The sequence below is a fragment of the Delphinus delphis genome, chromosome 16, assembly GCF_949987515.2.
Source record: "Delphinus delphis chromosome 16, mDelDel1.2, whole genome shotgun sequence".
In the NCBI taxonomy this organism is placed as follows: Eukaryota; Metazoa; Chordata; class Mammalia; order Artiodactyla; family Delphinidae; genus Delphinus; species Delphinus delphis.
The window spans coordinates 47262133-47279810 of NC_082698.1; the positions used below are offsets into that span (position 1 = coordinate 47262133).

A 17678-nucleotide genomic window follows, 5' to 3' on the forward strand; every position below is an offset into this window, starting at 1 on the left:
TACAGAGTAGTTTCACTGCCTTAAAAATCCTCTGTGCTCCACCTGTTCGTCTCTCTTTCTCCACCCAACCCCTGGCGACCACCAATCTTTTTATTGTCTCCATAGTGTTGCCTTTTCCAGAATGTCATAAGGTCAGAATCATCCAGCCTTTTCAAAATGGCTTATTTCACTTAATGATATGTATTTATGTTTCCTCCATGTCTTTTCAACTTGATAGCTCATTTCCTTTTAGTGCTGAATAATGTTCCATTGTCTGCATGTACCAGAGTTTATTTATTCATTCACCTACTGACGGACCTCTTTTGCTCCCAAGTTTTGGCAACTATGAATAGAGCTGCTGTAAACATCCATGTGCAGGTTTCTGTGTGGACGTACAGTTCCAACTCCTTTGGGTACATACCAAGGATATCAGCGATTGCTGGATCATATGGTAAAAGTATGTTTAGTTTCATAAAAAATTGAAGAACTGTCTTCCAAAAGTGGCTGAACCATCGTGCGTTCCCACCAGTAATGAATGCAAGTTCCTGTTACTCTACATCTTTGTCAGCATTTGGTGTTGTCCGTGTTCTAGATTTTGGCCACCCTGATAGCATTCTGAATGCTTTTTTATGCACTGGATTGCTGAGCAATTTCTTTCCCTTTGCGTCTCTGAGCTGAGCTCAGAACTGGCATGGGCCAGCCCTCGGCTGGAGGATTCTCAGTCCACAGCTACATGGGGACTCCTGTGCCACACCAGGGGCATGGGGTGTAGTGGATGCTGTGCTGCTCCCTTCAGACCCCCTCATCAGACTGACTTGCCCAATCCCAGCCCCAAGAAGGCCAGGTGCTCTCGGCTCCCAGCCGCCTCCCTCATGGGCAGTTGTCCTCAGCTGTGGGGACCTGTCTTGCCCAAGATTAGACTGCGAGGGGCTTCCTGAGACTAGGATGGCCTGATTCAGGAATACCAGGGAAGGGTCAGCTTCTCCATCTGCCAAGCTCTACTTTCCTCATTCCTTACAGTGAACCCTGAGACCACGCCTCCAGCTGCCTACCCCTCTCTGCCCCGGAGTCTGAACCAGGGAACCTAGCATCAGACAGCAAAGTGATGCTGAGTCATGAAGATCTTCCTGCAACTCCTGGTGGGCTGCAGCCTCAGGTTCCCAGAAGAGTAGACTTGTTGTAGGCTCTGGCCTGGGGCAGGGTGTGGGTGTCAGATCTTCTCTTGTTCAGGGGACAACTTCTTGATCACCTGTGGAGAGATGGTGCCACAGCTAAGACCTCCCTTGTGAGAGGGGACAGTGTACTGGTAGCACATGCAGACAGAAGTGCTAAATGAATACATAGAAACAAAGCTTTAGGGCCATGGTTTCGCTGTGCCTTTTGGGAAGTGGAGTGGCATTGTGGAATGTGTGAGGGCTTTGGGGGATGAAATCTTCTTTCTGTCACTTACAAGTGGTGTGACCTTGGCCCTGTTGAATGACTTCCTTTCTTGTTCATTTTGTGCATCTTGGCAATGACAATAATAATACTGTCCTCACAGGATTCCCGTGAGGACAGAAAGCTAATGTGTTCTGGGCACCACGTGGCATACAGAAGGGGCTCAAAAACAGGTGGCTTCTTTCCCCGCTCCCTTCTGTTCCTGTCACATGGTTTGGCCCAATCTCTAATATGGTAGAAAATGATATCCCGGTGGGCACTTTAAAGGAGCAGACAGGCTCCTGTCCTGCTCAGATTCCCATAGAAGGCGTCTTGTGGCACCTCTTTTCTTCTGCATCTTTCCAGCAGGTAGAGAGTAAAGCCTACTTTCGAGTTGAAGATTACATCCCCGCAAGTCTGATTGAGAGGATGACGGCTCTCCGGGTCCAAGTCGAAGTCTCAGAGCTGCACCGTTTAAGTCCTGCGCTCTGGGGAGAGGATGCGGAGCTGGAATTCTTGAGGGTGAGGCCTTTGGACTCTTGAGAGGGTGTATCGGTGTTCAAGGGCACATAGTCGGCAATCCCCTCCAGAGATTTCTCTGGGGCTGGATGTGCTCAGACCCACAAGGAAGTATGACCAAGGGACTTGAGCCTTTGGGAGGAAGGAAGCTACATCGCCCTGTGGGGCAAGGAGAGACTTTTGGAAGCAGACGGCATTGGAAATGATCCCCCCAAATGGGTAAGATTTATTGGGCTGGGGTGGTTATGGCAGGACCTTTCTTCAATCTTGGAGCTCACAGTCGCTATTCGGTGAGTGGGAGGAGACCACATTTCTCATAGAGACATTTCTGACAACTGAAGTAAAAAACTTGAGTGCGAGCCAAAAGCAAAGCCATTGGAAGACTTCAGGTTTGTAGCCTTCCGGGCAACTGTTCTCAGCACAGCATGGGTGGTGTGGTCCATACATATGGGTGCAGCTCTGGTCTACTCTTTCTTTGGCCCTTTAGCAAAAGCAGTGATTTTTCAGTCCCTTATGTTTGTGGGCACACAGAGCCTCTGATGAATAGCTTTTGCTCACTCCACAACTTACACCTGCAGTGGACCAAGCACAGTAGCAAACAGAGACAGAAAGGACATGCTTCCTGCCCCCAGGGAGTCCCAAGTCTTGTAGGGAGGACAGATGGGTACCCAGAGGCATGCAACACTGTGATAACTGCCCAATGAGAACAATAACAGTACCAGTTACTTTACTTCAGGGTGGGAGGGAATTGCCACTCTGCCTGTGCAGGTAGAGCTCGGGGGTACGCGGGAGGAGGCCCCCAGCTTCCCCAGGGTTATGTGCCTGGTGGGGCCTTTAGATCTGGGGATCAGTTTCAAAAGGAAACTCCAGGATTTATACATTTCTTTGTACAAAAGTCTCCTGAAGCAGGTAGAAATATTCTGTGTTTTCTTGCCTTTGATAGAGACAGTCATTTGAAAGCAGAACTGCCAAGGTGAGGTCTGTCCATTTTTTTTTTGGTCAGTCACTTGGAATTGTCTGCAACGCCTAGCACAGTGTAATCCCTCAAGCATCTCATTTGAGAAGCCCTGGCAGAAGAGCGCTCACTGTCTTCCATTATCCAGCCTTCATGCGCGTTCCTTGTGAAGGGGATGCAGCATTCCCTTGATGAGAGACAAGTGGGGACTTCAAAGCCATCAGCACACATCTGATGGAAAGTGGCCACAGGACCATAGAACCAGCAGAGAGACTAAGGACTCAGGTCTGCAGAGGCTCCTGCAGGCAGACGATGCCTGGCCCGCCTCTGCCCAGGCCCTGGCTTAGTGTGCTGGGCTCACTGTGTCCCTCCTTCCTCTGGTTGAAGGATGACAAGTGGTTGTAAAGGAAGCCACCACCTCGTAAGCAAAAATGCGGAAATTTTTTAGGGCGTATCTTTGTTTTTTAACCGAACTATAGTTGATTTGCAATATTGCGTTAGTTTCAGGTGTACAGCAAAGTGATTTAGTTATATACATATATTGATATATATTTTTTCTGATTCTTTTCCATTATAGGTTATTACAACATATTGAATATAGTTCCCTGTGCTATACAGTCAATCCTTGCTGTTTTTCTATTTTATATATAGTAGTGTGTATCTGTTAATCCCATAGTCCTAATTTATCTACCCCCACCACCGCCCACTGCTTTCCCCTTTGGTAATCATAAGTTTGTTTCTATGTCTGTGAGTTTGTTTCTGTTTTGTAAATAAGTTCATTTGTACTATTTTTTAGATTCCACATGTAAGTGATATAGTATCATATTTGTCTTTCTCTGAGTTACTTCACTTAGTATGGTAATCTCTAAACTTTCTTTTTTAGTCTTTGATGGAAAACACTAAATAGATTTGATTTGTATGCGATCTTACCAGTTTCAAGGCTACACCTATCTCTTATGATTACTGTGAAGATTAAATGAAATAAATGCATGAGAAATGTTTAGAATTGTTACTGAACTGAACTTGGTCCTCTCACCCGTGCACAGTAAGGCCAATCTACGGACACCTGGCTGTGGTGAATGAAAGTGCAGCATTTATTGCAGGTGCCAAACAAGGAGAATGGGCAGCTCATGCTCAAAAGACCCAAACTCTCTGATGGCTTTCAGGGAAAGGTTTTTAAAGACAGGGTGAGGGAGAGGGCTGTGGGGTGTGTGATCAACTCAGGGACATTCTTTTGATTGGTTGGCAGTGAGGTAATTGGGAGTCAACATCATCAACCTTCTGGTTCCAACCAGTCTGGGGGTCTACATGCTGGTGGTGATCAGCATACAGTTAACTTCTTCCTCCTGGTGGGGGTTTTAGTATCTGCAAAACAGCTCAAAAGATATGGCTCAGAATATTATCTATAGCCTTTGAGGAGGAATTACACGTTCTTAACTTTGTTTAACGGCTCTTATTAAATTGTCTTGCTTGACTGTTTTCCTTTGTTTTCTCACTTGTCTGATTAAATTTATTCTTTGGAACTCGGGGAAGGACTAGGAAGCTAAAGTTTTTCTACAATCAAGAGGCAGGCGGAAGACATGGTGGGGTCTGTGTGTGTGTCTATCCCAGGAAGGCCCCACAGGGTCCTGCTCCATTACAGAATGGCACTTTACCATTTTAAGAATTTTGTGGCTCCAAGTACTTCAGTATCATATCCCTCTCTATATAATTAAAAAATTAAAAATTAAAATAAATACTAAACAATTTAAAAAATGTAAGCAACTCTAACAAAGGCATCTCTATTCTGATGATGACGACTTTAATGGTTTAATTTTTTTTTTGAACTATCACATCAAATTCTTTTTTTTTAAACATCTTTATTGGAGTATAATTGCTTTACAATGGTGTGTTAGTTTCTGCTTTATAACAAAGTGAATCAGTTATACATATACATGTATCCCCATATCTCTTCCTTCTTGCATCTCCCTCCCTCCCACCCTCCCTATCCCACCCCTCTAGGTGGTCACAAAGCACTGAGCTGATCTCCCTGTGCTATGCAGCTGCTTCCCACTAGCTATCTATTTTACGTTTGGTAGTGTATATATGTCCATGCTACTCTCTCACTTTGTCCCAGCTTGCCCTTCCCCCTCCCCATATCCTCAAGTCCATGCTCTAGTAAGTCTGTATCTTTATTCCTGTCTTGCCCCTAGGTTCTTCATGGCCATTTTTTTTTTTTTTTAGATTCCATATATATGTGTTAGCATACGGTATTTGTTTTCCTCTTTCTGAATTACTTCACTCTGTATGACAGACTCTAGGTCCATCCATCTCACTACAAATAACTCAATTTCATTTCTTTTTATGGCTGAATAATATTCCATTGTATATATGTGTCACATCTTCTTTATCAATTCATCTGTTGATGGACACTTAGGTTGCTTCCATGTCCTGGCTATTGTAAATAGAGCTGCAATGAACATTGTGGTACATGACTCTTTTTGAATTATGGTTTTCTCAGGGTATATGCCCAGTAGTGGGATTGCTGGGTCGTATGGTAGTTCTATTTGTAGTTTTTTTAGGAACCTCCATACTGTTCTCCATAGTGGCTGTACCAATTCACATTCCCACCAGCAGTGCAAGAGTGTTCCCTTTTCTCCACACCCTCTCCAGCATTTATTGTTTCTAGATTTATTTTTATTTTTTTATTTTTTTGGTAGTACGCGGGCCTCTCACTGCTGTGGCCTCTCCTGTTGCGGAGCACAGGCTCCGGACACGCAGGCTAAGCGGCCATGGCTCACGGGCCCAGCCGCTCTGCAGCATGTGGGATCTTCCCGGACCGGGGCACTGAACCCGCATCCCCTGCATCAGCAGGCGCACTCTCAACCACTACGCCACCAGGGAAGCCCTGTTTCTAGATTTTTTGATGATGGCCATTCTGACTGGTGTAAGATGATATCTCATTGTAGTTTTGATTTGCATTTCTCTAATGATTAATGATGTTGAGCATTCTTTCATGTGTGTGTTGGCACTCTGTATATCTTCTTTGGAGAAATGTCTATTTAGGTCTTCTACTCATTTTTGGATTGGGTTGTTTGTATTTTTGATATTGAGCTGCATGAGCTGCTTGCAAAATTTGGAGATTAATCCTTTGTCAGATGCTTCATTTGCAAATACTTTCTCCCGTTCTGAGGGTTGTCTTTTCATCTTGTTTATGGTTTCCTTTGTTGTATCACATCAAATTCTTTAAAAGAATTTACCTAATTGTTTTGGGATGGTCCTGCTTTGTCATACTTTAAGTACATGCCTGGTCTGGCCATTGGATACTTCAGCACCAATGTCCAACAAATATTGTTTTGGATGATGATGATGACGATGATGATAGTGACAATGAGAGAGTCTCTCCAAAGTTAAACAAAGCGGGGAGGTTCAGGGTCCAGAAAGGCAATCAAGATCATGTGAAGAGCTGTAGGCTTCGTAGGCAGTGTAACCTATCTGCACAGATTACTTACCAGCAGAAGGAGAAAGGTCAGCAAAGAGCTTGAGAAAGGAGCTCTCAAAAGCCATAATTTGTCCTCACTTTTGTGACCCCACCTGGCGATGAGAGAGATGAGGCAGGACATAGAGCCCTCTGCTCAGGGGTAGAGATGAGATACCAGATCTCACCAGTGAAACCCTTCTGAGAGGGTTTCAAATGCCTGGAGCAAAATGTCCCTGCTGTGAGCTGAGGTGCATCAACCGTTTGGTAAAAACTGGAGTCTTCCAGGTGAAGAAGAAGATGGTAGAGACCAGAATAGAGACATGATTACCATTCAGACATAAAAACATTTGTGTTAGGTTTATACTCTGGCCTCTTAAGACTTTGGTTGGCCTGATGCAGTTCCCAGCTCTGATTGACCCTCATGCCCCTGACAAAATTCCATCTCCTGAACTGGTAAACTGAAGACAGATCTTGTGCTGTGGGGACCCCACCAAAGCACTGTTACATGGTGAGAAGGGCCAGTGATTGGTCATTTTCTCTGCAGGATGTTCATGGCTCATCTTGCTTTAACAGTGATGCTAACCATTTGGAAGTTTGCTTTCTGTGCCTGGGCCTCAGTTTTCCCATCTGTAAAATGAAGGCATTGTACCAGATTGTATTGCAGTAGACTTTGGGAAAAAGGATTCTTTACTTTGAGATGATTCAAGAGAGTCTGAATTCTATAACTTTGTTCAGAATATTTTTACTCTATTTATTTGTACCATTTTCATAGTAACTGTGTTCCAAGTGTCTTAAGGTACTTCATTAGGAAAGGATTCCTTGGGTTAATAAAATAGAAAAACACTATCATATTAGAGGTACGGAGGAATTCTATAGTAAGGAGATCTGTTTAGTTCAGTGTTTCCTAAACTTATCTGGCAATCCTACTCTTTTTTTTCAGAACGTACGTGAAGGTGTTTTCTTCATGGAATGGTTTGAAATCCATTATTTTAGACCAATGTGCCTGTCTCTTCTTAATTGGCCTTTTTCTCATTCCAGGTGACTCAGCAGCTCCCGGAATATGGTGTGCTGGTTTACCAAGTTCTCCCAGAGAAGACAAGGCCAGGAGGAGAGATGGCCTTGGGGCTCTGTGCCAAGGGGGTCATAGTGTACGAAGTGAGAAACAACAGCAGAATTGCGACTTCACGGTTTCAGTGGAGAGAAATTGAAAAGATTTTGGCCTATGTGAGTGTCACTCATTTGGTTATGACCCATGCTTCATTTTTCTTTGATCTGTTATCCCTTTAAAGAACGATAGGTCAGGTGATCTTCTCCTAAGAAGATAAACTCACAGCCTGTCAGCTAACCTGTACTCTGATGACTGTTACATATTTGGAAGAAGTCTACCAGGGGGTTTGAGGGTCCCCACGAGGCCATTACTTCTCTGCCATCCATCAGCTAGTTCCCCCTCACCCCCATGGGCAGCCATTGGCCTAAAGGACTACACTTTCCCTCTGGGTGAAGTTCTTTTAATTTGGGGAATCTATTGCTGTTGAGAGCAAGGTTGGGGGTGGGAGATGGGGGAGGAGAGTGTATAGTAGGTGCAATGGAGTCTGCATGCTTTTGAAACATTTTCCTTGCATTTTAATTTTCCCTTTGCACACATTGTACCGAGGCATCTGGCCTGTCTCCCATGGACTACAGGTGTGCAAACCTTTGTCAGCCATTTAAACAAAACAAAACAAAACAACAACCCTATTAAATGTACAATGTTTGAAATAACATTTGAACACCATTTTCTTGAATTCAGTTACAATAAATTTGACATCAAAAACATTACGTGTGTCCCCATAGCAGAGAATGCTCCAGTAGCTAATCTACCTGCCTGTCCTGTGGGTCAGTATCCCATAACTTCAGCAACGATTTCATTATACAACATGAAGTTCTTTGACTTGTGACTCAGGAAACATTTTAGTTTTTCTTTCTATTGAATTTTCTCTTGTGGTTTTAAAATTTTTCCTACTAACGAGATTTTTTTTTCATTATCTGATTCTTTGGTTTTTGTTTTCATTATCATTATCTAATGTTAAAGTTTCCTAAGCAGAACATAATTGATTTTATTCATTTTCTCAGTGTTTCTTGTGTTTCTCCCATCTTGGCTGTTGAAGTTGATGTAATTGTTAAAGTGTGATTCTTGATAGAATTTCATAATAAAGTATTGTTTTTCCTTAGAAAAAAAGCTTACATCTCAAAATAAATAATAATTGAGCATAATTTTATTAAAGTGGCCTTTATAATATCAGGAAACTGACTTTTTCCCAAATATTTTTGACATTATCTAAAAGTAATTGATATTTATTTTTGTGAACTTTTCAGAAATTTAATGACTCAAATAACTTTAATTCCACTGAAAGATTATTTGAAGAATTTTAATTATTGAATTTATTCAATACTATTATATTACTTCCTATTTTCTTTATCTCATATTTAATTGTTCAAAATTCTCAGTGTAATTTCTTTTAAAACATTTGTAAAAGTGCAGACAACCTACAAAGTAATTTTGAAAAATAGAATTTTTTGAAGCCATAAAATTTAAGTCCCCTTAAATATTTTATATTTATGTTGGTTTAATTTTTACAGATATTTATTTTCCCCACGACCATAGACAATTTCTTGATTAAAGCTGGAATATCATCAGGTTCACAAAACAAACTTAGTAGCTTAAAAACACCCTTGTCACTAATTAGAATTTTCATGTTGATGACCAGTCTCTTCCTCAGCATAAATATCCTTTTTTTTATGGAAAAGTCATCATGGGAAGTAATGTCACCAGCTGCTTGCCACAAACCAGGCGTCTTATACAGAAAATGACTTGGACTCTTCACACTTCTGCAAGCACAAAATGGGAACTCCATGAACAATACGAGAATGAGCTCAGGAAGCTGGTTCCAAATTTGCTTAATTAATAGTGGAAGCCGGAATGCTCCAGACAATTGCAGACATGTATTTTGTCAGCCTGGAGAGAAGTAGCAAAGGAAATAGAGGAAGATGCCATTTTTCAATGGCTATGATTTGTAGGTGCACTGGCAGCCCATCTATGACAGAGACATCAATTCAGAAGATTATTCAATCGAGAAAGCATTCATTCTGTAATGATGAACCTTTCCATGTTAGTAACTGTTCTTGGGTATTAGCAGTAGTTAAAATGTCTGGAGAGAAATGCCTGAAATCTTGGAGAATACAGGCTTTGTAGGGCTCTCTTCAAGAACAAGGACGCAAAGTTCCAAACACAAAAAAGATTATTATTATTTTTTGCGGTACGCAGGCCTCTCACTGTTGTGGCCTCTCCCGTTGCGGAGCACAGGATCCGGATGCGCAGGCTCAGCGGCCATGGCTCACGGGCCCAGTTGCTCTGCAGCATGTGGGATCTTCCCGGACCGGGGCACGGACCTGTGTCCCCTGCATCGACAGGCAGACTCTCAACCACTGCACCACCAGGGAAGCCCACACAAACAAGATTTTAAAGTGAATGTTCATTTAGAATGAGAAAAGAAATCACCACAACCTGTGAATTAAAAAGAAAAAACTTGAACAACTACTGCAAAACCACAAAAACAAAAAAAGTAATATTCTTCTTAATGAACTCCCTGATAAACACTATAATTCTTTTGTTTTCCTTTCAAATTTTTGGTGGCATACCCTCTGATTACTTTTCCATAGGATGATACTTTTGTAATATTTTCTCTACAGAGAAGAGAAATCTAATTTAGTCTTTCTTCTAGCATGGCTGATTGAAAGTTGTTTTTACTGTTGATGAGATGCATAAAACATGCAGCTTTGTGGCAGAGACATATTTGCTCTTTGAAGTGCCTCTGTAGGTTTCTCAATGCTATCAACACAGGAAAATCAAATACATTCCATATTGTGTGATTCCTAACAAAAAAAGAGAAAATTGTGTGCTGTACTTACAAGGCAGTATATACAGTTATAAAGTATATCCCTGATAGGATAAAACTTCCACTTCATTAGGTGTTTTTGAGAATTAAATTACAGGTTTTCATTTCTGATAATTGAAAATATTTCCCTCAGACTGGCCTTTGGCTCTGTGTATTTTATTTATTTATATGCATCTTTATTGGAGTATAATTGCTTCACAATGCTGTGTTAGCTTCTGTCGTACACCAAAGTGAATCAGCCATATGCCTACGTATATCCCCATATCCTCTCCCTCTTGAGCCTCTCTCCCACCCTCTCTATCCCATCCCTCTAGGTCATCGCACAGCACGGAGCTGATCTCCCTGTGCTATGCGGCTGCTTCCCACTAGCTAACTATTTTACAGTTGGTAGTATATATATGTCGATGCTTCTCTCACTTCGCCCCAGCTTCCCCCTCCCCACCCCATGTCCTCAAGTCCATTCTGTATGTCTGCATCTTTATTCCTGCCTTGCCACTGGGTTCATCAGTACCATTTTTTTTTTCTTTTAGATTCCATATATACGCGTTAGCATACGGTATTTGTTTTTCTCTTTCTGACTTACTTCACTCTGTATACAGACTCTAGGTCCATCTACCTCACTAAAAATAACTCAGTTTCGTTTCTTTTAATGCTGAATAATATTCCATTGTATATATGTGCCACATCTTCTTTATCTTTATCCATTCATCTGTTGATGGACACTTAGGTAGCTTCCATGTCCTGGCTATGGTAAATAGAGCTGCAATGAACATTGTGATACATGTCTCTTCTGAATTATGGTTTTCTCAGGGTATATGCCCAGTAGTGGGATTGCTGGGTCATATGGTAGTTCTAGTTCTAGTTTTTTAAGGAACCTCCACACTGTTCTCCATAGCGGCTGTATCAATTTACATTCCCACCAACAGTGCAGGAGTGTTCCCTTTTCACCACACCCTCTCCAGCATTTACTGTTTGTAGATTTTTTGATAATGGCCATTCTGACTGGTGTGAGGTGATACCTCATTGTAGTTTTGATTTGCATTTCTCTAATAATTAGTGATGTTGAGCATCCTTTCATGTGCCTCTTGGCCATCTGTATGTCTTTTTTGGTGAATTGTCTATTTAGGCCTTCTGCCCATTTTTTAATTGGGTTGTTTGTTTTTTTTGATATTGTGGCTCTGTGTATTTTAAACCTTGTTCCCCTCCAGTGCTGACACCGCATACTTCTGGGGCTGGGTACTGTAGGGCACAGTCAATTTCACATGGCCACTGGCCCTATATCTTTATGCTGAGACTTTGGGTGAGTCGGTCCAATGGAAGGAGTATTCTGGGATGGTTGGCAATAAACTACTGCAGAAGAGACTGCAAACCACATAAATAAATCCCACTAAATCTACACTAAATGTAGCCCTATCTCAACTTCTCCTTAGTGAGATCTGCTTCCCCACCATGCAACGTTACCTATGGTGAGAAAAGTGAGACTGAGTTGCAGTGGAAAGAAGAGTCAGTGGGCTTAACAGATTGTGGCAAAGGCATCTTACTTTCCACGTTTTACAAGAACACAAGAAAATATGCTGGGTCCCTCCCAGGAAACGGCCTTCCCAAGTAGAGGCCTGGGATTTCAACTTCCTTAGCTTCAGGGCACTTCCGCTTGTGTCTGGAAGAATCTTATTATTCTGCAAAGATGTATCAAACCAAAGAAAGAAACCAGCCTGTGAACAAACAGCGGCAACAATAAAACTATTGGGGATGAAATATTTGAAATAGTAAAACCATGCTTAGAAACAAACATGATGTTACAGAAGCACCAAGTATTTTTGTTCTGCAACAGCAGGGATGTAAATACATTTTTCATGTTTGCGCTGAAAACCCTGGGATTCAAATTATACATCATCTTATTCGTAGAGCAGCTCGCCTGTGTGAAAGTTGGCCTTTTGATAATGATGTTATCAAAATGGAAAAAAATCCAAACCGCTACAGTCAAGACTGTTTTCAGCTCCATGCCAAGAAATGAGATCGAAATTCTACCCTCTGGGACACCTTAGGGCACTGGGGTCCAAAAGGACGAGACCTTGCCAAGAGTTTATGAGCTCAAAAAAAGAAGTAGCGCATGTGTGTGAACAATTCTCTTTTTTCAGGTTTGTTCAAGAACAGTTATTTAATTAATTTTTTTTTTTGGCTGCGTTGAGTCTTTGCTGCTGCGCACGGGCTTTCTCTTTTTGTGGCCAATGGGAGCTACTCTTCGTTGCGGTGTGTGGGCTTCTCATTGCAGTGGCTTCTCTTGTTGCGGAGCATGGGCTCTAGGTGCGCGAGCTTCAGTAGTTGTAGCTCACGGGCCCTAGAGAGCAGGCTCAGTAGTTGTGGCGCACAGGCTTAGTGGCTCCGCAGCATGCGGGATCTTCCCAGACCAGGGATTGAACTCGTTTCCCCTGCATTGGCAGGTGGATTCTTAACCACTGTGCCACCGAAGTCCCGAGTTATTCAATTTTAAAAAATGACTTATCTAAAATGTTTAATACCTGAGTGGTCAGGACTGTATAAAAACATATCAACGCATACTGAAAAAGTAGATGGATTCTAAGCAAATATTCAACTTTGCAAAAGTGTGAATAAAATGATTAGCTAGCGGAATTTAGACATTATTATAATTTGAATACTAAGGAAGAATTAGTAAGGCTAGTAGGACAGCATCTGTGAATGTTTGAGAAAACACATTATACAAAAAAAATACTAGATATAGTATAGTTCAATTGGATTCAGAATCCATTCACATTAGTATAGGTTCAACATTACATTTATTAATATAAGAAAAGGGTATTTAGAGAATGCTCAAATTGTCTGAAATTAGGTTAGTGATAAAAAGGAGTTAGAGGAAAAGCAATGAATTGTTATCTGTCTTTTGTTAATATCTGACTGTGTGAATGGAGTTTCTTAGGAATGGTGACTATCATGAATTAAAAGGAATCAGCATTAAAGAGGTTCAGGAGTTTCAGGGAGCTCTTTCAAGCACAAACCCTGTATTTATAAAGTTATCTTTATAGGAGCAAGCTCAAGGTTCTTACTGAAATATCTAGAATAGAGATTTTATTTGGAAGTTATATATAAATTCATATCTAATATAATCTCTATTACTTTGTATTTTATTGTTCTTATTAGAATTTTATATTGCAAAAATTTACGGATTTTTTTCCAGGAAGCTCCATATAGATAACCCCATATAGATAATCCTCTCCAGTTTATCACAGTGAGCTGTACAAATATTATCACTTTGTGCATGGACCTTGAAGGTATAAACGTAGGGAAGCGTTTCTTGGGGATGTGACCTCAGTTCCTGCTGCATTCTGAGGAGTCTCCATCTGCTTCCTCATCTGTAGAATAAGGATAATGATGGGACCTCCCTCATTCTATAGCTTCGAGGATGAAATGAATTAATACACAGAAAGGACTTAGCACAGAGCCTGGCACATAATAGCACGAAACATGCGCATACAGATGTGCTTTTATCATTTCTATAATGATGCAAGCTGAGATTTTGCCTTCAATTTCTGGGTGTTTGGACAATGCAAACTATAGGTGTATTTAATGGCCTTTCACAATGCACTACTTGCTGAGGGCCAAGCCTGTACTGAACTCATTTCATATTCTTTTCACCTGGCACACTCCTTGGCAGATAGCAATTGCCCAATAAACAAACATTTGATTTACGAATTAAGGAAAAAATAAAAAGAGGGGTTGTCTTTAATCTAAGAAAAAATATTGGGCCATAGTCAGACATCCACACACTTCCGGATGCCTAGTACGTTGGTATCCAACTGACGGCTCCAGCATTTGGCTACTTTCTGGATAGTTGTGCTTCAATGGATAGGTAAGAACGATCAATATATTAAAGTCTGTGTTTGCTTCCCTCAGCGAAAGAAGTTCATCATCACAAGCAGCATCACTGGGCAAAAGCACATGTTTGTCACTGATTCAGCCAAGACCTGTAAATATTTACTGGGCCTCTGCTGCGCCCAGCATGGATTTAACGCTCGAACGAGCTCTCCCGGAGTTACAACTGGTGAGTAGACACCATCTTCTCAACCTAGAGATATTTGGCTTTGAGTTTGCTGTTGATCTCTCACCATTATTTCCTATTCATTTATAAGAGGGCGCAATATAACATAGTGGTTTCACCCTTCATACTCAGAGTGGTCTCTGCATGTGCATCACCTGAGAGCTTGCCAGGGATGCAGAACCTCAGGCCCCTGGATCAGAATCTGCATTTGAAAAAGAGCCCAGGTGATCTGGATGCAGATGAAAGTTTGGGAACTCCAGGCTTGGAATGTGGAGCCTGGAGTTCAACAGACTCAGAGAGGTGCCACTTACTAGCTGCGTGACTTTGGACCGCTCACTTGCCCTCTCTGAGCCTTGGTGTCCTCGGTTGAGCAACTAGCCGTCCGGCAGGTTTGCACTGCGCTCCAACAGGACAGTGTGTGTGCTGTCTGTAGCTCATCTAGAATGAGTGTCTGGCGTTCATGGCTCCATGTGACTAGTAACGGCAGCTCCTGCTTGTGGGGGGTTTTGTTAGGTGCCAGTCAATTCACAGGGGAGCTGTGTCACTGGCTCCTGCAGTCCTGGGACGGGGGATCAACTAGGAACCAAAATTGCTGAGCATTCAGACGTAGAACCAAATACAGAAAACAAAGGTGGCGTATTATTTGCAGCGAAACCAAATAAATATATAAATATTTCTTTGAAATTGCAGAGTAGCATTTCCATTATGTTTCCAGGGAATTGGAGATAATGAATGTAAATTAATTGTGTCTTACCTGCTGAGATACAGTGTGAAACATCATCAATATCAATTTTATTGCCTGATATCAGTGAACATAAAATATTTATAAAGACTCCTTGGGCTTACTAGCAAAATTAGTCCTTCTAAGCCTGTTTCGCTCATAATATGCTATTTTCTCAAACTGCAAATTCTACCATCATAGGAGTTTGGGGGATTCTAACATTTGTGTGGCCTCCACCTACAATGCTGTTCCTGCCTCCTTCCAGGCTCAGACCACCAAGATAAGCCTCATTCTCCAAGAGTAAGTTCAAGGACAACCTCCTCCTTGAAGTTCCTCCTGATTGACTGCCCCCGTACTCCCTTCCCAGGTGGAGTTGACTACTCCCTCTCTTGTGCAGACTCCGTCTTCTCACCTGTAATGTTCTGCCTCTTTTATTTGTGGATGTGTCTGCCTACAGTTTGCAGTGGGCTGGGAGCTCCTGGAGGGCAGGGACAGTGTCCCCGTACCTTTACGGTTCCAGCATGGAACAGAGGTGTGTCAAGTGGGAGATGGTTAATACATGTTTTTTTGAATGAATGCATAGATGGATGAGTAGTGTGGAAATACAATCGTTTACTTAATCATTCCTCTAGATTTTAAGTTTGCTTTTCAGTTTCCAATAACATAAATAATATTGCAGTAGACATCATTGGAAGAAAAATTTTCTGTATTGTATATTATTTCTTTAAGGTAGATTTCAGTTCGATTTGGGGTACAAAGGTTGGGGCATTTTTAGGGCCCTTCCTGTTTTCCTGAGTGCCATTCCCATGTCCAGTATCATTGTGCCTGTTTTATTGCATCCTTGCTGGAATAGATATTATCATGTTTATCTTTGTTCATTTATAGGGAAAAATGATTTTTCAGTGTTGTTTCATTTGGCATTTCTTTGATTGTTAAGAAGTTGGACATTTTCCAAATGTTTCTTAGTCATTCTTCTGTGAAGTGTCTAAACAAGCGTATTACTCTATAGTTATATTTGGTTCCCTGGGGAGAGAGAAAAATCAACAAGCTTTTACAAGTGCATACATTCAGGGCTAAATCAGGCAGGATCTGTCAGCATTGCAGAGTGGGACCACAGGCCTTCACTCAGCCCTTTCAGATGCATAGCAGGGGGCTGCAGGGATGCCGGTGGCCCTTCCATGAGCTTGTGGCTATGAGACTCTGCAGATCTGCAGTGGCTGCCCAGGATCCTGCCCTGGTTCCCTTTACCTTTTCCTTGGCTCCTGTACTCTTGAAACTCTGTTAACTAACCTTGGCTTCAGCCTTGCCATCTAGACTGATTTGGATATTTGTCAGCTACTTTCCTGGTGCCACAGTTAGGCTGTGAGTTCCCTGCCCCCGCCCTCCACCGGTGGACAGAAACCATTCGCTCTGCTTGACATGTCAGTGGCATTGGGACATTCTTGGTATCCTTTCCTTCCATTCCTGAAAGGTTATCAACCCTTGGCTCTCCTACCTACCAATCAATCCTTCCTGCACCATTTGTCCAGCCAACTGAACCCCACTAAGCTAAGGTCTAATAATGATAACAGCACTTCCCACCAACCCCACCAGCCCCAGGAGCCCCCCTGCTTCATGCTGAATGCCTGATACTAAGTGTTTGACATCCAGACTCTCATTCCCTGACCTCACTGTGTGATCTGTCCTGTTAACAGAGCATCCTCCCCAGTGCCCTGTTGTTCTCCAGCTTCTTGCGGGGACAAAGCCCTGCTCAGGACCCAGAGCTGTGATGCTCTCATTCATCTGCTACCTTCTGGGAGCCCTCCTCCCCCAGGGGGCAGCCCCTTCTTCCTGCACCTCCAACCTCTATATGAAGGCTCCCTTGAAACCCATAAAACTTCTCTGAGCCTCTCCCTGTCACCACTTTCTTTCCGTGAAATGTCCCCCTGTGGGTATTAATATACACCACAATTAAAGCTAAGATCACTATCCCTTTAGACCTTAGCGATCAGAGGGCTGGGCATGCTTCAGAGGAATCTCCTGTGCTACTGTTTGTATCTCCATGTCCTCTATACGTCCATTTTCTGGCGTGGGCTGTGGAGTCAGCCGAGTGTGAGTCCTGCTCTACCACCTACAAGCCCTGGGACCTTGAGCAAATTGTTAACTCTCTCTTAGCCTCACTTTTCCTCATCTATAAAATGGGTATAATAATATCTACCCCACAGGGTTATTGTGAGGATTAAATGTGACTATGCCGATAACATGCTTACCACTGGGCCTGGCATGTAATAAGCACGCAGGATGTGTGAACTGCTGGTGTGGATATTACAGTCATTGCTGCTATGTGTCTGAGCAGGTCCAAGCTCTGGAGTCAGATACTGGACAATTTCTGCAAAAGCTGCAGGTCATATTCACATTGCTTTTAGTCCTCCCTTCTTCCTTGCCTACTGTATGTGAATGATGGTACCTAATGCCTCCTAGACACAGAACGTTCTCCAAAAGTATTTTTTTAAAGTCTACCTTTTTCAGTACAGTCCCGACAATGAACCAGGCACCATTGTAGGAAAGGGGGGCTGTCTGCTTGAGGAAATAAATGTTCATGAGCATGCTGTCAGTGAAGGCATCTCACTGTGCTTTAGGTATGCACACACACACAAACA

At 42.4% G+C, this 17678-nt stretch overlaps 1 protein-coding gene across 1 annotated transcript in view; it reads left to right on the forward strand.

Annotated features, from left to right (window-relative positions):
• LOC132439193 (FERM and PDZ domain-containing protein 2-like) overlaps positions 1–17678 on the forward strand; it is a 59160-nt gene that overhangs the window by 24766 nt on the left and 16716 nt on the right. The window contains exons 12-15 of the mRNA XM_060033474.1: positions 1762–1917; positions 7368–7553; positions 14174–14321; positions 16049–16057. Of these exons, the coding sequence (XP_059889457.1) occupies positions 1762–1917; positions 7368–7553; positions 14174–14321; positions 16049–16057 (499 nt within the window). The remainder of the gene's footprint in view (positions 1–1761; positions 1918–7367; positions 7554–14173; positions 14322–16048; positions 16058–17678) is intronic.